This window comes from Procambarus clarkii, unplaced genomic scaffold (assembly GCF_040958095.1).
Source record: "Procambarus clarkii isolate CNS0578487 unplaced genomic scaffold, FALCON_Pclarkii_2.0 HiC_scaffold_129, whole genome shotgun sequence".
NCBI classification, from domain to species: Eukaryota; Metazoa; Arthropoda; class Malacostraca; order Decapoda; family Cambaridae; genus Procambarus; species Procambarus clarkii.
Genome location: NW_027189162.1, coordinates 1,585,038 through 1,605,957, shown reverse-complemented (window position 1 = coordinate 1,605,957; position 20,920 = coordinate 1,585,038). Strand labels below are relative to the sequence as shown.

Sequence of the window (20,920 nt, the reverse complement as noted above, 5' to 3'; positions counted from 1 at the left end):
GATGAACTTGAGGATGGTAGGATGTACTTGAGTAGGGTAGGATGTACTGGAGGATGGTAGGATGTATTTGAGTATGGTAGGATGTACTTGAGGATTGTAGGATGAACTTGAGAATGGTAGGATTTACTTGCAGATGGTAGGATGTATTTGAGGATGGTAGGATGTACTTGAGGATTGTAGGATATAATTGAGAACAGTAGGATTATTTGCAGATGGAAGGATGTATTTGAGGATGGTAGAAAGTATTCAAGGAGGGAAGGATGTACTTGAGGATGGTAAGATGTACTTCAGTATAGTAGGATGAACTTCAGTATGGTAGGATGAACTTGAGAATGGTAGGATGTACCTGAGTATGGTAGGATGTACTTGAGGATTGTAGGATATAATTGAGGATGGTAGGATTTACTTGCAGATGGTAGGATGTATTTGAGGATGGTAGAAAGTATTCAAGGAGAGAAGCATGTACTTGAGGATGGTAAGATGTACTTGAGTATGGTAGGATGTACTTGAGGAGTAAAGGGTGGACTTGAGGATGGTAGGATATACTTGAGTATTGTAGGATGTACTTGAAGATGGAAGAATGTACTTAAGGATTGTAGGATGTTCTTGAGGATGGTAAGATGTACTTGAAGATTGTAGGATGTATTTAAAGATGTTAAGATGTACTTGAAGATTGTAGGATGTACTTGAGGATGGTAGGATGTATTTGAGTATGGTAGTATGTAGTTGAAGATGAAAGGATGTACTTGAAGGTTGTGGGATGTACTTGAGTATTGTAGGATCTACTTTTGGATGGTAAGATGTATAAGGATGGTAGTGTGTACTTGAGGATGATAAGGTGTGCTTGAGTATTTTGGAATGTTCTTGAGAATGGTAGGATGTACTTGAGAATGGTAGGATGTACTTGACGATGGTAGGATGTTCTTGAGAATTGTAGGATTAACTTCAGGATGGTAAGATGTACTTGAATATGGTAGAGTGAGCCTGAGAATGGTAGTATGTCCTTAAGTGTGGTAGAAGGACCACCACCACTACCACTACCACCACCAGCACCTCTACTACCACTACAACTACCACCACAACCACCACTTCCACTAGCACAACCACTACTACCCCCATATCTACTACTATTACCACCACCACCTCCACTACCACCACCACCTCCAATAGCACAACCACGTCTACCACCACCAACATCTCCACAACCACCACCACCACCACCTCCACTAGCACAACCACTACCACCACCTCCACTAGCACAACCACTACCACCACCTCCCGAACCACCCCCCACCACCACCTCAACCACTACTACCACCACAACCACTGCCACCTCCACCACCACAACCACTGCCACCTCCACCACCACAACCACTGCCACCTCCACCACCACAACCGTCACCTCCACTACCACACCCTCCTCTACAACTACCACCACCTCCACTACCACCACCATATACACTTCCAACACCTCCTCCATGGATTCTGCATTAAGTGAAAATAATTAATACAAAATGTTGATCCCTTCTTAATTATTTTCCTGTTTTATTTTTTCTAATTGTAGAAAAATATTGTTTATATATTTCTACACTTTTATATATACCATTATTCCCGAAAACCACTTTTTTGCAATATTTATGGTTGCCACAAAGTCTCAAATTTTGTTTAGCCAACGTTGTGCAATAAGTTGTGGCAACCTATTTACGACCCCACAAAATAAGGTAACTAATACGTGAAAACAAACGTTTCCATTGCTTTCAAAAACTTTCCTTGTACGTTGTGGCAACCTAAATTGTTTGCTTGGCTCCCCCCTCTGCGACCTGCATGAGGTCCTCCCTTTTTACTGCCCTCTCGAGGTCCTTCCACACCTACTGCCATCCCTCAGGTCCTCCCTCCCTTGCTAACCTCCCGAGGTCCTCCCACACCTGCTGCCCTCTCGAGGTCCTCCCTCCCTGACTGCCCTCATTACGTCCTCTCTCCCCTGTCATGCTTCGCGTCATTCTGACCAATCACAGCTCGCCGTAATGACACCTGCCTCCATTGACTTACACACATGGCGTAACGTCAGATTCCTGTTGACTCCAATCCCTTTATTCAAAGAAGGACACCTTCCATTCTTTAGAAAACGTTACATCAACACTAAATGGAACATAACTCTCGGCACTTGCATAACAATAATATATAAGACTAAAATTTCTATGATTAAAACGTGAAAAAATTGCATTTATTTTAATGACAGACATAAGTGAAGAAAATTATTATAAATTAATGATAGTATTATTGAACACATGTTATAAATAAGTTATGGATTTAGGTAATTTAATGCCATAATCTGGATTTTCATACTTATTTATACTTATTAAAGACAAAGATGTGGACGGGTTCTCACCTTCAGGAATGGTTGTCGGGTCCTGGCTTATAAACTCCTGATATATAAGGCTGTACACTCCTGTTTCTTTAAGAATGTTCAACATTCCTTCTGAGGGGTCCAGGGCATCTATGTTCCTAGAATGTTACTTTCTATTAATGTTTCATGGAACATATATTTCACAATTTCACGAAATCTCAGTCCCCAACGACACCAGAAATATTGGGGAACACTGGCCAGGCACTTTGGATTCATATTATGTAACAAGTTACCATATAATGTCAGACAGACAAACACACTCGATAGTTTGAAGCTTTTGTTAGTCAAATATATGAACTGGAGTTGTTGGAAATAAACACGACCTGCCTAGCATGGTCCTTCATTCTTATCGAGCCCAGGACATTATCGTTGTTAACCAACTATGCTAACTACTCCGCTAAACATGTAGTAATCAGAAGGGATTCTCTGGTACAAATTCCCATTATACTCACGTGAATTCTTTCTTGTGCAGTTCGAGGCCAACAGCGCCGGTACCTGTGGAATATATTCCATTCTTCAGTAAATTAATCAATACTGAAATAATAAGTCATTGAAGTATGAGACAAGAATATTATTATGATGTAAGAGACCAGAATAATATAACAAGGCTTGTTATTTTACTGTTTTACTATTATTACCAATTACATAAGTAGTGTTTATTTCAATTTGCACGTCTAATATTTTATAACAACACTAATTTTCACCGAGACTTTCCTTATTTGTATTCAAATGAAATCTTCAAAACAGTCTTCAATATTAAGCTGCTTTATTAACTAATAAAAGTGCAAATAGCATCAGATTCCTTGCTGTCTATACATAGTAGTATTAGTAGTCACTTACATGATTTGAAATGAAAGGGAAAAACGATTGTTTTCAAATGTGTGAAACGCTTACAAAAGCTGCATATTTGACATTTATTATTAAAAACGGGTAAATTCCTATTTCGTTTCTTATATTTCTTTTCTAAACCAAATATAGTACACGTCTAAATAATCATCATATAATATATTTCTTATCTCAATTTATTTTATACCTACCTTGAAATATGTTACTTCAGGATTGGTATAAACCAACTACTGTGTATTATATCATGAGAAGCTATTCAATATACTTGTTACATTGGGGGCACACGAAATTTGAAAGAAGAATTTTTATATTCTTAAAAATCATAATCTTGACAACTATTGGTTTTATAATAGCTTAGAAATATGTAGTGAAGAAAAAGAAATATTATCACTGAAAATTTAATTGGCCTAGGCTACTATCTAGGAGGCCTAGGAATACATTGAAATATCAAGTGTTGCAAAGTAGATACTGAATACATCAGTAATAAGATAATTTAATAGTGTAGTTAGATTGGTTGGATGTTGCAATGAATACGGAAAATATTATTGTTACATCAAAGAGATAATAACAAATACATAACAGAAAAATAATATATTTGAAATGAAAAAAGTAGTCATGCATATTAATTATAAAAGACAGATTCATAGTGAAAAAACTGGATTTTATGTAAATGATTTGGTTGTATATTGGCGTGTGGATCATTAAGCTTTATGCACACTTGATAATCATGTTTACCTAGCATACTGAAGTGATTTGATGAAATATCGGTGCCCATTAAATGTCAGGAGTGTTGTCAGATGTTGGGTGCAAGTTGGTCTCACAACTTCCTAACACTTTTACACAAATGCTGACTAAGTGATTACAGCACTGGACTGCCAGGGTTTTGGAGACCCTGGCTAACGGGGTTCGAATCCTTCAGGGATCAAGAGTTTTCGGTTATACATACATACATACATACATACATACATACATACATACATACATACATACATACATACATACATACATACATACATACATACATACATACATACATTCATACATACATAATAAAGCAAGTGAACTTGCAGAAAAGGCACAGGAAGAAAACCCAGATGTAATAGGACTCACGGAAACAAGTTGGAAATCATAACAAACTCTGTGTTTCCGAAGGACTACTATATAGTACAGAAAGAGAGGGAAGAGAGAGGAGGTGGAGGAGTGACCCTGCTGATAAGGAAGGACTGGAGTTTTAATAAGATAGACATACCGGGCTGTGATGGATTCAGAGACTACATAACAGGAACTATGGCAATGGGTGGACCTAAGATAATAGTAGCAGTCATTTACAACCCTTCACTAAATGACAGAAGACTCAGATAGGAGTTCGATAGGAACAACATGGCAACCAATAATATAAAAGAGAGAGCAGCTTTAGTTGCCTGCAGGAATGGCTCCAGACTATTAATCGTGAACGATTTCAACCATGGAAAGATAAACTGGGAGAATGGGGACTCACTTGGAGGTGCAGATACATAGAGAGCTAAACTCTTTAAGGTGGCAACAAGAAACTTTCAGAGCCAACATGTCAGGGGACCCACAAGACTGAGAGGCAATGATGGGCCAGCTGGACTCTACCTGATATTCACCTTGAATGAGTCAGACATAAGGGAAGTCAAATTTGAAGCCCCCACGGGAATGAGTGACCACATTGTATTGACATTTGAGTATCTGGTAGAAGTAGGGATAACCTATTTAAGGATAGAATTGGAAGGGAAAAGATTTAATTACCGAAAGGGAAAATAAAATGATGATGGAACTTACTAATTGGAATAAAATGAGAAACAGAACTCAGAGAAAAGACTATACTAGATATGATGGACTATGTCACCCAGAACTGCTAGGATGCTGCAGACATGTTTATCCCAGCCCAAAAGGAGAAAAACGAAAAACAACAAAAGAACCAATGGTTCAATCAATAATGTAAGGTAGTGAAGCAATTGAGTATAAGAACATGGAGAAACTACAGGAATAACAGAACACCAGAGAGCAGGGAGAGATACCAAAAGGCAAGAAATGAGTACCTCAGAGTGAGGAGAAAAGCAGACAGACAGTATGAAAATGACATCGCAAGTAAAGCTAAGCCCCAAACCAAAACTGCTCCACAGCAACATCAGGAGGAAAACAGCAGTGAAGGAACAAGTGGTGAAAAGGTGAGAACAGATTTACAGAGAATGACAAGGAGGTGTGTGAAGAACTGCAAAATATTCCAGGTCTTCACATTAGAACAAGGCAAAGCCCCCACCAGTGATGAAGTCAAAAAGAATCTGTTGGAGCTGGATGTGACAAAGGCTGATGGGCCTGACAGAATCTCACTATGGATACTAAAAGAAGGGGCAGAAACATTAAGTGTGCCACTCTCTGTGGTGAATAACTTAGTGTAGGCATCCGTCAATCCCGTGGGGTTATGGAGTTGTGCCCTGTGTGTCTAGTTGGATGCAACGTCTGCTGTGACTGTGAAGTCCAACCCGAGAATGGCAGTTCCGACAGCAGAAAGTGCAGATAAACACCGAAGCGGGTGTGTCTATAACAGGTCACTGTAAACAGGAGACCTACCAGAAAGCTGGAAGACAGCTAATGTAGTCCCAATATACAAAATGCGTGACAAGCAAGAGGCACAGAACTACAGGCCAGTTTCCTTAACTTGTATACCATGCAAAGTGATGGAGAACATCGTGAGGAAAAGGCTCGTAGTGCATCTGGAGGGAAATAACTTTGTAACACACCACCAGTATGGGTTCAGAGATGGTAAATCGTGCCTCACAGGTTTAATAGAATTCTATTGGTAAAGCATTTCCTATTGGTATTGTTGCTTGGTAAAGCAACAAAAATTAGGCCAGAAAGAGAAGCGTGGCAGACTGCATTTTCTTGGACAGTCAGAAAGCCTTTGACACAGTACCCCATAAAAGGTTGCTACAAAAGTTGGAGCAACAGGCAGGAGTAAACGGTAAGGTACTCCAGTGGATAAGGGAGTGTCTAAGCAACAGGAAACAGCGAGTAACTGTGATGGGGGGAAGATATCAGAGTGGCGAGATATCACCAACAGAGTCCCACAGGGCTCTGTACTTGGACTCATCATGTTTCTAACATATGTAAACGATCTTTTAGAGGGTATAGACTCATTCCTCTCAATGTTTGCTGATGATGCAAAAATTATGAGAAGGAGCAAGACAGATAAAGATAGACAGAAACTACAGGACGACCTGGACAAATTAGAGGAATGATCTAGAAAATGGCTACTAAAGCTCAACTCAGGAAAATGTAAAGTAATGAAATTAGGCGAAGGGAGCAGAAGGCTGAACACAAGGTACCATCTGGGAGGTGAAATCCTGCAAGAGTCAAATAGAGAGAAAGATCTGGGGGTCGATATCACACCGAACCTGTCCCCAGAGGCCCACATCGAAAGGATATTATCAGCGGCAATTATAAAAACTGCCTTTAGAATCTTGTGTAAGGAATCGTTCATGACCTTGTATATATCCTGGAATCTGCAGCTTCAGCCTGGAGTCCATACCTAGTTAAACACAATTTAAAATTTGAGAAGATCCAGAGGTATATCATCAGACTCGTCCAGGAACTGAGAGGTATGTGCTACGAGGAAAGGCTAAGGAAGCTGAACCTTACGTCCCTGGAAAACAGAACAGTAATGGGAAACATGATAACCACCTACAAAATTCTCTGTGGAATTGACAGGGTTTGCTAAGACAGACTCTTTAGCACGGGTGGAACACGAACAAGGGGGACACATGTAGGCGATTCTGGGGGCTATATACACCCCGGCCCCTTTCCTCGAAATTCTGGTAAATTAGGATAATGTGAAAACATATTCCTACCTTAATTTCTATATATTAATTTAGGGATTAATTTGGGGTAAATTAGGAAAATGTAAAAATATATTCCTACCTCAATTTCCATAATTTATCAGAATTTCGAGGAAAGTTGAGTACATAACCAAAAAACAAAAAAACTAAATTGCCAGGAATATTCAGCAAAGATCCGTGCAGGTTAGTCACTGGGTAGATGGGTTCATATCCAAAACGAGTACTTATTAAAGAAAAAAATTACAATATTTAAAAAAGATCCAAACAGGTTAGGTACAGGTCATTTAGGTTTATGCCCAAAAATTTATTTGCTTTTGGCTATCCTATGATATGGTAAATTCGGGCAAATTTGGTGGAAATTGGATTATATTGGGATAAATTTGGATAAATTGAGGAAAATTTGGTGGAAATTTTCTTAAATTGGGATAAATTTGGTTAAATTTAGCCTTAGCTGTGCAGCCTGTCCTCTTTAAAAAAAGTCGCTTTTGGCCGTTTGCCCGTATGGCCGAATTTGGACGTAATTTGAAAATGAAAATAAATTTGGGATTTTTTTTTTCAACAACAGTAAGTTAAGGGTCCTCTGATAGGCTAGGTGGGCAGGAAATTCTTATAAAGTTTCAAAACGTTATGAAAAACGTTAATTTAAAGAGTCAACTTATAACCTCTGCGCGTAGGCCGGACGACTCAAATAGAAAACGGAACAGAACGTCACTTTTGTGAGTCGATTTCATTTCAAATTACGTCCAAATTTAGCCATATCGCGCATACGAGCCAAAAGTGACGTTATTTTTAAGAGGACGGGTTGAGCTGTGTTTGGATAGGTTCTTAGGGTCCATTGAATTTGCTCTGAATTCTGCGATTATTTTCACATAACTTTATATAATGACGCAAATTATGCGAATAGTTATACTGACAGAGTTTACAATTGATCAAAATCAGCAGGTGATACAAACTCCCAGGGGTACTCGCACATAGACACATTAGCAGCAGTTTCTAAATTAAACAACTGGCATGGTTGGAGAGCTAGTCTAACAATTGATGATTTTTTTATCAGGCCCACTGCCCCTCTATCCAGCGGGCTGCGGCTGGATGCGTTACAATTGCTTAGTTACTGCCCAACTGTTGGTCAGGGCGAGATGCAGCCAAATTTAGAGAAAATATATGTCCAATAGCTTAGACGTTGGGAACTAAACGCAGACCTGCGTGAAGGTTGCTCTACATCCGGTGTGATAAATGGAGAAATAGATGAATGAGAGGAAAACAAAAAATATGGGATGAGGAGAGAGAGACGATTAAACATGGAGATAGGATGGGGAAGAGAGAGAGATATGAAGAATATATGGGATGGGATTGGAAAAAAGAGAGATATATGAAAACATATTTGGGATGGGGAAGAGATAGAGAGATGAAACGTGGGATGGGGAACACAAAGAGAGAGTAACTTTCCAGATTACTTAAGGTAAATTTTTTTAAATATGTTTAACTAGAGGGCAGCTAAATTTTTTATCCATGTTATTTCATTAATATTTCAGTAGTACTGATAGTGTTTTATTCAACCAGCTGATTCTGTTTTATTAAAATATACATTTTATAAAATATGGTAAGGATTTATGTAATGCAGGCGATGAGTCACAATAATGTGGCTAAAGTATGTTGAGCAGACCACACACTAGAAGGTGAAGGGACGACGACGCTTCGGGCCGTCCTGGGCCATTCTCAAGTCGACGACCGAAACGTCGTCGTCCCTTCACCTTCTAGTGTGTGGTCTGGTCAACATTTATATAATATTTATTGTAAAATAATTATAATACACGATGGTACTTCATTACAACAGAGGCGTTTTATTAGTAAATATAATGTCAATGTAAATAGGTTTATATTTTTGCTTATTATTTGAAAAAAAATATAGTTTTTGCAAAATCACGTCTATTCGTGGGCGCGCGTGCAGCTTCAGGAAGAGTGTTCCACACATTTTTTTTTTATTATTATTAATTTGCCCTGACGGTAGTAGTCTACAAGAAGACAGGAATATGGCGGCTTGTCCGAGGTTTCTCCATTTTGCCATGATGTTCCTTTCAGCTGTTGTGTTTAAGTAAGTTTGTATGGGTTTGAGAAAAAATTCTCATGGCCATGAGAGAGAGATTGTGAAAGTGTGTAAGATTGGGGGCCTGAGAATTTGTGCGAATGTGTAAGTCTGTGTTTGTTTGCGTAAGTTAAAAGATATATTTAATTGAGTGTGTTTGTGTAACCTTTTGCGCATGTTTGTGTGTAAAAACGTACATTTGTTTAAGTATATGCGAGTGAGATTGTGTATCTGTTTATGCGAGTCTGTGCGACATATGTAAATTTGAGAGAATTTGCACATGTCCGAGAGAGAGACTGCGGAAATTTAAAAAAAAGCTGACAAAAAGAGACTTAAGTTGTTTGAATACCTGGGAAAGAAATCTTTGTTGAAGTCGGTGGGCATGCGGGCGTGAGAGCTGCGACGGTAGTTTTTCTCATAAGGGAGTTACCTTCTCGTGGACATGACAGCGGTATCTTTGACATCAGGTCGGGTCAGATACAAGAGGTGCGCTGGTGAGTGATTGAAACGACGGGAGCAGCAGCTAATTTACCTCTGCTCCCAGGTACTGACGAGTCCACCAGCGAAGATCATGATTAATATTTGCTATTGGGAGCCCATTAATGGGGTCTTAAATAAACGACGGCAGAAACAGCCCAAGATACTCTGCCCTTTTGAGATAAATTTGATTTGCGAGGCGGTGTGTGACTGTTAGGGGCGAGTGTGTTGATACCTGGGGTTCTGGCATAGAACACAAGAGGTTTTGTTTTCAAATAAGGCCCCAGGGAAATAACTACTCATTGTCCCTGAGGGAGGTACATTGCTGGTGACTACCTGAGCCCACCCTGCAGGTGATTATCTTTTGTGCGGGACACTGCTAAGTCGCAGCTGGATGGGTTATCGCTCAATCTGTGAATAAAAAGCAATTTGACATCAGCCGACTAGTCTAGGGAAATAACACTAGCTACCCCTTGTGCTCTATTTGAAAACAAAATTTATTGGCTTTTTGTTTGTATAGGAACTCTATAATAATAATAATAATAACGATAATGATAATACTAATAATGATAATAATAATAATAATAATAATAATAATAATAATAATAATAATAATAATAATAATAATAATAATAATAATAATAAGTCTTGTCAGCTGGCTGGCTGGCTCTTGGGGAGATATTAACGCCGAGGGCAATACCTGCTCATCTCATTGAATAGTGAACTAGTGTATTTTTGGAAACACACATGTGCTTTGTTTGATAATAATATTTTTAAAGGCCACCTGTTCGCCTAGTATATATTTTCAAAGGAGAACAATTGATTTTGAAACTATCCTCGTTCTCTTTTAAGGAAAACCGGAGATGGAAAGATGTGAAGTACCGTTTTTTCTGGAAAGGGATCTAGTAAAAATGGGAAACATTATGGGGTGATTTGTATAAAAAATGAAGGCGAAATAATAAATACCCCCCCCCCCCAATAAATACTAGTCTTGTCCATATTTTATTTATAATTTTTTTTACCAACTTATTGATATTGCAAACTTATTAACAAGGGGGTGGGATAAACTAGGGACTCGCATTATTATTATTGGGACAGCTGTATTTCAAGTACATGCATCAGTAATTATATAGAGAGGTATATTGGAGTATTTATTTACAAAAACACACAAATACTTTTGTTATTAAAATACTCCAAAATAAAAACTAGCTGCACTATATTCCATTCACCTGTGTTTTGTTTAGCCACACTATAGTTTTTTATTGGCACACCACACCACACTTTTGACACATGATTAAACATGCCACATTGGCCGGTGCAGGATAACAACATGACACAACTAGGTGAGAACATGTGGACACCCACCATTTGACAAGAGCAGTGGGGGGAGAGGTATGGACCACTACCACCCCCATCTAGTCAGGCGATACTGCGTGATTCGTGCTCTAACCTAACAAGGTAAATACTTTTTTCCAGCTCCTGTCCCCGGAGATCTAGTCAGGCCAACACTGCCCAATCGCCTTTGGAAATAAATGCCCTTTTTGTCTCCTTTTACCCTACTGACGCCGATAACACCCACTTACCTACATGCCACTGCGACGCCGATAAAACCAACTTACCTACGTGTCACTGAGACAACTGTAGTAAACAACTAATACGTATCACTGAGACTTCACAAAGTATTTAATCAATCACAACACTTTCAGTATCACCTAAAAACTGTTACAAGGCAAGATGATAACAATCCAAACTGACATGTGTTACATAACCTTACACACACGGTGGTCACTCAACATGTGATGTAACACGCCCCGTTTGGGTTGTCAAAACCTGGTTATCTTAACCAAGGGTGACAGCTTGACCTTTACACAGTCTCAATGGATCCAGATCCAGACAAGCTCGTTGCAAGATATACTCTGATTGATCAAAGATAGGGTCAATAATCACCAAATAATTTTGCATCAAAGAGGCCCTTTATCCTAACGTTTATAATGTTCTACATACACAATAATGCATACAACTACCTTGCAACACCAACCATGCATACACCAGTCATCCATACACTGACGATGATGTTGGCCTCAGGTGACAGCCGCCTGTGGCTATTCAGGTGGTGAATTATGCAGACTTCGATGACTGGTTATCTTTTCCTTGCAGAGAGGGAGCTCGATCGTAAATATTCAAGACAAAGCCGAATAAAACTCTCACCTCAAGCTGATCATCCACGGTAAAGTCCCTACACAACCACTATACTATTGTAGTGTATTGTTACAAATGAGGTGGTAGAGGTACTGGGATTAAAAATAGAGAAAATAAATTTAGTGATTATTCTAATATACAAACCGCCAGATGCAACGGCTGAGGAATTCACAGAACAGATAAACAAAATAGAGAATAGCCTTGATAATTTGGAGAACCCGATACTTGATATTACTTTCCTAGGTGACTTCAACTTGCCTAGTCTCAGGTAGAGAATAGCAAACAATAATATTATAACAGGAAATCTATCAGGACCTAACCAACTACAGATTAGAGAACTACTTAGATTCTGTGACAAATTTTCACTCAATCAGCAGATATCGGAGCCAACGAGAAATGAAAATATTGTAGATCTGGTCTTTACGAACAATGAAGACATTATCAGAGACATTACGATATCAGATACCAAATATTCAGATCACAAGCTTATTGAAGTGCAAACGACCATCAATACTCAGAATAGACCTAAAACGTTGATAAAGCGAGAGGGGCTATTCAGTAAATTCAATTTTAATAATAAAAGTATAGACTGGGAGATAATAAACAGGGAACATAAAAACATTCCATGGGAAACTGTTTTAAGTATTAGAAGTCCTACAGAAGGAATAGAAAAACTGACTTCGTAAGCGTATCAAGTCTGTCTGAAACATTTTCCTTTGAGGAAAGCCAGTAAGAGATCCAACGTAGAAAGAGAATGCAGACGACACTATAAACGCAGGAAAAAATAATGGAACTGCATATGTAGACACGAATTTCCTGTCAAAGAAGGAATAATTTAAAGAGGGAGATTGAAGAAATCGAGCGGAAATTGAAACACTCATATGAAACTGAAGAAAGGCTTTGCAGAAAGCAATTCAGGAAATAAAGAAAAATCCAAAATACTTCTTCACATATGAGAAATCAAAAGCAAAAACTACTGCCAGTATTGGACCTATTCGTACAAGTGAAGTTTCAAACACGGAGGATGACAAAGAAATTAGTGAAATCCTAAAAAAGCAGATATTCAAACCCCTGTATATATAACTTATATCAACACGAGCGCACTAAATTTTTAAAGAGAAATTGAAAACATGCCCATGCACTTGGCCCCAGGTCCAGACTCATGGAATTATATATTTATAAAGAAATGCAAAGTGCCAGTAGCACAGGCACTCAGTACAGTGTGGAGGAAGAGCTTGGACACGGGGGAGATACCAGATGCACTTAAAGTAGCAGACATAGCATCTCTACACAAGGGAGGGAGCAGAGCATTGGCAAAGAATTATAGACCAGTTGCACTAACATCGCAAATAATAAAAGTATTTGAAAGAGTGATTAGGAGTCAGGTCACCAATTTCATGGAGACCAATGACCTTCACAACCCAGGCCAACATGGATTTCGAGCGGGAAGATCGTGCCTCTCACAGTTACTTGAGCACTATGACAAAGTCACTGAGGCATTAGAAGAAAAACAGAATGCTGATGTGTTATACACGGACTTCGCAAAGGCTTTCGATAAATGTGACCATGGTGTGATAGCACACAAAATGAAGTCAATGGGAATAACCGGTAAAGTAGGACGCTGGATACTCTGTTTTCTGTCAAACAGGACTCAGCGAGTAACGGTCAACCATATAAAATCTAGTCCAAGTACAGTTAAAAGCTCTGTACCTCAGGGTACAGTCCTTGCACCGCAGCTTTTCCTTATTCTCATATCAGATATAGACAAAAATACAAGTCACAGCTTCGTATCATCCTTTGCAGATGACACAAAAATCAGTATGAAAATTATCTCGGCTGAAGACATTGAAAACTTTAAGCTGATATTAATAAAGTTTTCGACTGGGCATCAGAAAATAACATGATGTTTAACAGTGATAAATTCCAGGTACTCATGTATGGTAAAAATGAGGACCTTTTAACATAATACAGGGTATAAAACACAATCAAATGGGCCCATAGTAGGAAAACAGCATGTAAAGGATTTAGGAATAATAATGTCTGACGACCTAACGATTAGAGAGCATAACCAAGCAAATATTGCGTCAGCCAGAAAAATGATAGGATGGATTACGAGAACTTTCATATCCAGGGATCCCATCACAATGGTTGTACTCTTCAAGTCACTTGTGTTGTCCCGTCTTGAGTACTGCTTAGTACTCACTTCCCCCTTCAGAGCAGGAGAGATTGCTGAAATAGAGGGAATACAGAGAACATATACGGCACGCATAGACGCGATAAAGCACCTAAATTATTGGGATCGTCTCAAAGCCCTCCAAATGTACTCACTAGAAAGAAGACGAGAGAGATATCAAATAATATACACCTGGAAGATACTGGAGGGCCAAGTACCAAATCTACACAGTAAAATAACAACGTACTGGAGTGAACGAAATGGAAGAAAATGCAGAACAGAACCAGTGAAGAGCAAGGGTGCCATAGGCACAATCAGAGAACACTGTATAAACATCAGAGGTCCGCGGTTGTTCAGCACCCTCCCAGCAAGCATAAGAAATATTGCCGGAACAACCGTGGATATTTTCAAGAGGAAACTAGATTTATTCCTCCTAGAAGTGCCGGACCCACCGGGTTGTGGTGGGTATGTGGGCCTGCGGGCCGTTCCAAGCAACAGCCTAGTGGACCAAACTCTCACAAGTCAAGCCTGGCCTCGGGCCGGGCTTGGGGAATAGAAGAATTCCCAGAACCCCATCAACCAGGTATTGCCTCATGGGAGCCGGTCTATCACTCTGACACAACCGTCCAAATCTCTAGCTTTTGCACAGACACACTAATGACAGTCCGTACGCACGTGGGTACAGTTACACCCACTGGGTACCCCATGCACTCAGAGTGAGACGTGCGTGGGTACCCAGGGTACACACTTGTCCCCACCTGGACGAGATTACCTTACTTGTCACTTGACCTCCATAATGCGACCTAATACGAAGATCACCTCAATAAGTCCCACACATAGCTCTTGGGACAAACTTCACAGGAATTGTGGCACTAATGATGAATCACTACTTCATTGGCAATCACTTGCTCTAAGACTCCACACGTGACACTGATTCTTACCAGTAGTCCAACGAATTTTAACAAATAAAAAAAAGTCTACTTATTGATGTCAACCCACAAATTCACACTAAACACAGAAAATACCTACTACATTTATTTGGAAGCAAATCAACAAATGCAATTCAGCTTCAGATAGACAATGTTAACATCAGCAATAAAAATGACGGAAAGTTCCTTAGCCTGTACTTAGACAAAAGACTCAATTTCAACACCCACATACAATACATAACCAAAAAGTCTCAAAGACGGTTATATGGTATTTACACTAAAATCAGATATTGTGTTCGAAACTCTGCTCTCCTCTCGTTATATTACGTGCTAATCTGTCCCTATCTTACATATGGTATCTATGCATGGGGTTCAACCACTGCAAACTACTTCCAGCCTTTCATCGCCCAGCAAAAATCTGCTATCAGAACAATAACAAACTCTGCTTTCAGACAACACTCAGCCCCACTGTTTAAATCCCTAAATATGCTAAACATAAACTCACTGCATGTACATTCTATTGTGCCATTTATGTGTACAAAACCTTGTTCCTAGATGCAAATCCTGTTCTGAAACTCTTCCTGGACAGATGTAATAGAACCCATAAACACCACACCAGAAATAAATATATCTTTGATATCCCCAGAGTCAAACTAAATCTGTGTAAACACTATCAAAATTAAGAGACGTAGACTATGGAACTCCGCAACGAATTAAAAAGGTGTCCAACCTACTCCTAATTTAAAAGTAAAACCCAAAAGTACCTAATTTCCTCCTCATAGTTTCCTCCTTAGTGCTTTAAATACGCACGGTACCATTGTGGCCGGTGTAATCACTGCCATCATCTTATATCATGTTGTTATGTTGAACGCAAATTTTACTACAATGTACCTTGAAAAATTCTCGAATTATTCTTCAATGTACCTGTTGATAATCCTCAGATTTTATTTCAATGTTCCTACTAATTTTCTTCAAATTTTCTTACAATGTACCTGTTAACATTTTTAAATTTTGTTAGAAATTACCTACTTAAATTTATCTTTTAGATTAAAGCAATGCGTGTTAGTGGCTTTACAAGAATGTAAAAACATCAGTGCTCTGTACTTTCCTAAACACAGTACCTTCTTGTATATATGTATAATTAATAGTTACATATTTTACTAGCATATGTCAGTCCACCACACACTCCAGGGGTGCAAATGAGGTCCGTCTCACAGTGGTTTCCTCTATAAAATAACACCTAACCTAACCTAACCTAACCTAACCTAACCTAAGTCTAAGTCCAGATGCCGCCCTGTGGCACTTCACATATCTCCAAGATTTCGTGACGTAATCACTTGTTGACCAATGACATGGCTAGGCCTCTGTCTATAAACACAACTGATTGGCTGGCGCACCTGGTCCAACTGCTGATGTCGTCGTTAGCTCTACACTTCTACACATCATCGTCGTTAGTAATACACTCGCTCTCAAATGTGCTGGCACCGGAAGTAGTTTATGGAATGTGTGAAGGAGGTTATGGGTGTGACAAATTGATTGTGGGCAGTGAGTGGTTGGCTCGCTGGTCAGGGTAGGCCAGTTGGCTCGCTGGTCAGGGTAGGCCAGTTGGCTCGTTGGTCAGGGTAGGCCAGTTGGCTTGCTGGTCAGGGTAGGCCAGTTGGCTCGCTGGTCAGGGTAGGCCAGTTGGCTCGCTGGTCAGGGTAGGCCAGTTGGCTCGCTGGTCAGGGTAGGCCAGTTTGCTCGCTGGTCAGGGTAGGCCAGTTGGCTCGCTGGTCAGGGTAGGCCAGTTTGCTCGCTGGTCAGGGTAGGCCAGTTGGCTCACTGGTCAGGGTAGGCCAGTTGGCTCGTTGGTCAGGGTAGGCCAGTTGGCTCACTGGTCATGGTAGGCCAGTTGGCTCACTGGTCAGGGTAGGTCTGTTGACTCACTAGTCAGGGTAGCTGTTATGGACTCATTACCCTTGTCATGGGGTAGAGTGGCAGTTCGAGCGCCATCTACGAGTCCGCACTCGAACTCCCCGGGAATTGTACATAATATGAACAATGCTATCTGGTGGTGGCTATCTAAAACTTGCAAATGGCTAAAGATTCCTGCCTTGGTCAGCCAGAGGGGTCGTTGTGAGTGACCTCTGGTGAGGTGACGCATCAAGACCAGCGCCACCTAGTGTGTGCTACAGAGCACAATGTCAACTCCCCAGTGGGTAGTGGTATTTCCTAGTTTCGCCAGTATCAGCTAGGTCATTGATGACGTTTTTGTATGCACAGAGGTGACATCTAGGACCCACAGTCTCCCTACAGGGTCCTAGAAACGACCAACTAAGCCGCCGCCGATGAAGCAGTGTGGTAGCTGCAAGTGCTTAAGTGTTGAAAAGCATCGGCGTACCTTTGGGACTGGCTTACGGGAGAGACTGACGACAGGGAGGTGCCTGTTGAATAGTGCTGCTAGCTGGTCACTAGAGACTGTTGCCAGGGGATCGCTACCCCTGTATTGGTTTGTGACCCCGCTCAGCGTGTGACTGAGGTACTCTGCCAGCGACTAGCTGGAGAGCGGTCGTGGGGGTACAGGCACCTCGTGACACTCTCAGTGGGCTGGCCCACGTACAGGTGAACTCGCCGGTGTTCTTCCCAGTAAGGTTGGATACGCTACTGGACAGTGAAGAAATACTGGGGATTGATGAACTCTGCACGTGAACACGTTTGATATCCTGAGCAAAAGGATTGTACATAGGTGTAGTAATAGCCTATCTGTTCTTTATATATTATGTATGGTGACGGTGTACATATATATACTTAACGGTGGTGGAAAGATATTTAATACATTGATGAGAGGAACAACAAATTTTGTTCATCCCCTCATTTTTTTTATGCACTACATAGCCACTTTCTTGAAAGCGTACTACCGACTTGGGATCGGATACTATCATTTTGATTTTACAATCAAAGAACCAGGTTGCGACCCACAGTGGGCGTAACAGTAGGCCAGGTGGCTCGCTGGTCAGGGTAGGCTAGTTGGCCCGCTGGTCAGGGTAGGCCAGTTGGCTCACTGATCAGGGTAGGTAAGTTGATCCGCTGGTCAGGGTAGGCTAGTTGGCTTACTGGTCAGGGTTGGCCAGTTGGCTTACTGGTCAGGGTAGGCCAGGTGGCTCACTGGTCAGGGTAGGCTAGTTGGCTCGCTGGTCAGGGTAGGCTAGTTGGCCCGCTGGTCAGGGTAGGCCAGTTGGCTCACTGATCAGGGTAGGTAAGTTGATCCGCTGGTCAGGGTAGGCTAGTTGGCTTACTGGTCAGGGTAGGCAAGTTGGCTCACTGGTCAGGGTAGGCCTGTAAGCTCGCTGGTCAGAGTAGGCCAGTTGGCTCACTGGTCAGATTAGGCCAGTTAGCTCATTTGTCAGGGTAGGTTAGTTGGCTCGCTGGTCAGGGTAGGCTAGTTGGCCCGCTGGTCAGGGTAGGCCAGTTGGCTCACTGGTCAGGGTAGGCCAGTTGATCCGCTGGTCAGAGTAAGTCAGTTGCCTCACTGGTCAAGATAGGCCAGTTGGCTCACTGGTCAGGGTAGACCAGTTGGCTCACTGGTCAAGGTAGGCTAGTTGGCTCACTGGTCAGGGTAGGCCAGTTGGCCAGCTGGGCAGGGTAGGCCAGTTGGCTCACTGGTCACGGAAGGCCAGTTGGCTCAATGGACAGGGTAGGCCTGTGGGCTCACTGGTCAGGGTAGCCCAGTTGGCTCACGGGTCAGAGAAGGCCAGTTGACTCATTTGTCACTGTAAGCCAGATAGCTCGCGGGTCAGCGTAAGCCAGTTGGCTCACTGGCCCGGGTAGGCCAGTTGGATCACTGGTTGGGGTAGAACAGTGCGCCCGCTGCTTAGGGTAGACCAGATGGCCCGCAAGTGAGGGTAGTCCACTTGGCTCACTGGTCAGAGTAGGCCAGTTGACCCGCTTGTCATGGAAGCCCAGTTGGCCCGCTAGTCAGGGCAGGCCAGTTGGCTCTCTGGTCAGGGTAGACCAGTTGGTTCACTGGTCGTGGTAGGCCAGTTGACCCGCTTGTCATGGAAGCCCAGTTGGCCCGCTGGTCATGGTAGGAAAGTTGGCTCACTGGTCAAGGTAGACCAGTTGGTTCACTGGTCGTGGTAGGCCAGTTGGCTCACTGATCAGGGTGGGTTAGTTGGCTCACTGGTCAGGGTAGGCAAGTTGACCCGCTGTTCAGGGTAGGCCAGTTGGCTCACTGGTCAGGGTAGGTTAGTTGGCTCACTGGTCAGGGTAGGCCAGTTGACCCGCTGATCAGGGTAGGCCAGTTGGCTCACTGATCAGGGTAGGCCAGTTGGCTCACTGGTCAGGGTAGGCCAGTTGGCTCACTGGTCAGGGTAGGCTAGTTGGCTCACTGGTCAGGGTAGGTTAGTTGGCTCACTGGTCAGGGTAGGCCAGTTTACCCGTTGGTCATTGTAGGCCAGTTGGCTCACACGTTAGGGTCGGCCAGTGGGCTCACTTGTCAGGGTAGGCCAGTTGGCTCTCTGGTCGAGGTAGGTCAGTTGGTTCGCTGGTCAAGGTAGGTCAGTTGACCCGCTGGTCAGGGTAGGACAGCTGGCTCCCTGGTCAGTGTAGGCCAGTTGACCCGCTTGTCAGGGTAGGCCAGTTGGCTCGCTTTTCATGGTAGTCCAGCTGTCTCACTGGTCAGGGTAGGCCAGTTGGCTCCCTGGTCAGGGTAGGCCAGTTGGCTCCCTATTCAGGGTAGGCCAGTTGGTTCGCTTCTCATGGTAGTCCAGCTGTCTCACTGGTCAGGGTAGGACAGTTGGTTCACTGGTCAGGGTAGGCCAGTTGGTTCCCTGGTTGGGGTAGGCCAGTTGGCTCACTGGTCAGGGTAGGTCAGTTAGCTCGCGGGTCAGAGTAGGCCAGTTGGCTAACTGGTCATAGTAGGTCAGTTGGCTCACTAGTTAAAGTAGGCCTGTTGGCTCATTCGTCAGGGTAGGCCAGTTGACTCACTGGTCAAGGTAGGCCAGTTTACCCGCTGGTCAAGGTTGGCCTGTTGGCTCACTGGACCGGGTGGGCCAGTTGGCTCACTTGTCATATAGGCCAGTTGGCTCACTGGTCAAGGTAGGCCTGTTGGCTCACTGGTCAAGGTAAACCAGTTGGCTCACTGGTCAGGGTATACCAGTTGGCTCACTTTTCAGGGTTGGCCAGTTGGCTCACTGTTCACAGTAGGCCAGTTGACCCGCTGGTCAGGGTAGGCCAGTTGACCCGCTGGTCAGGGTAGGCCAGTTGACCCACTGGTCAGGGTAGGCCAGTTGGCTCACTGGTCAGGGTAGGCCAGTTAGCTCACTGGTCAGGGTAAACCCGCTGGCTCGCTGGTCAGGGTAGGCCAGTTGGCTCGCTGGTCAGGGTAGGCCAGTTGGCTCACTGGTCAGGGTATGCCAGTTGGCTCCCAGGTCAGGTTAGGCCAGTTGGGTCGCTGGTCAAGGTAGGCCAAATATGCCTCGCTGGTCATGGTGGGCCAGTTGGCTCACTGGTGAGGGTAGGCCAAATGCCTCGCTGGTCATGGTGGGCCAGTTGGCTCACTGGTGAGGGTAGGCCAAATGCCTCGCTGGTCAGGGTGAGCCAGTTTACCTGCTGGTCAGGGTAGGCCAGTTAGGCAGCTGGTCATGGTAGGCCAGTTGGCTCCCTGCTCAGTGTAGGCCAGATGGCTCGCTGGTCAGGGTAGGCCAGTTGGGTCACTGGTCAAGGTACGCCAGTTGGCTCACTGGTAAGGGTAGGCCGGTTGGCCAGCTGGGCTGGGAAGGCAAGTTAGTTCACTTGTTACGTTCGGCCAGTTGGCTCGTTGGTCATGGTAGGTCAGTTGGCTCACTGGTAAGGGTAGGCCAGTTTATGCACTGGTCAGGGTAGGCCATTTGGCCAGTTAGGCTGGGTAGGCCATTTGGCTTACTGGTCAGGGTAGGCCAGTTAGCTCGCTGGTCTGGGTAGGCCAGT

At 42.8% G+C, this 20,920-nt stretch overlaps 1 protein-coding gene across 1 annotated transcript in view; it reads right to left on the bottom strand.

Annotated features, from left to right (window-relative positions):
* Positions 1-402: 402 nt before the first annotated feature.
* The window catches only part of LOC138360906 (uncharacterized), a 303,450-nt gene continuing 282,932 nt past the window's right edge, over positions 403-20,920 (bottom strand). Inside the window, exons 4-6 of the mRNA XM_069320407.1 lie at positions 2,860-2,902; positions 2,390-2,505; positions 403-923 (exon numbers count right to left, since the gene is read on the bottom strand). Of these exons, the coding sequence (XP_069176508.1) occupies positions 403-923; positions 2,390-2,505; positions 2,860-2,902 (680 nt within the window). The remainder of the gene's footprint in view (positions 924-2,389; positions 2,506-2,859; positions 2,903-20,920) is intronic.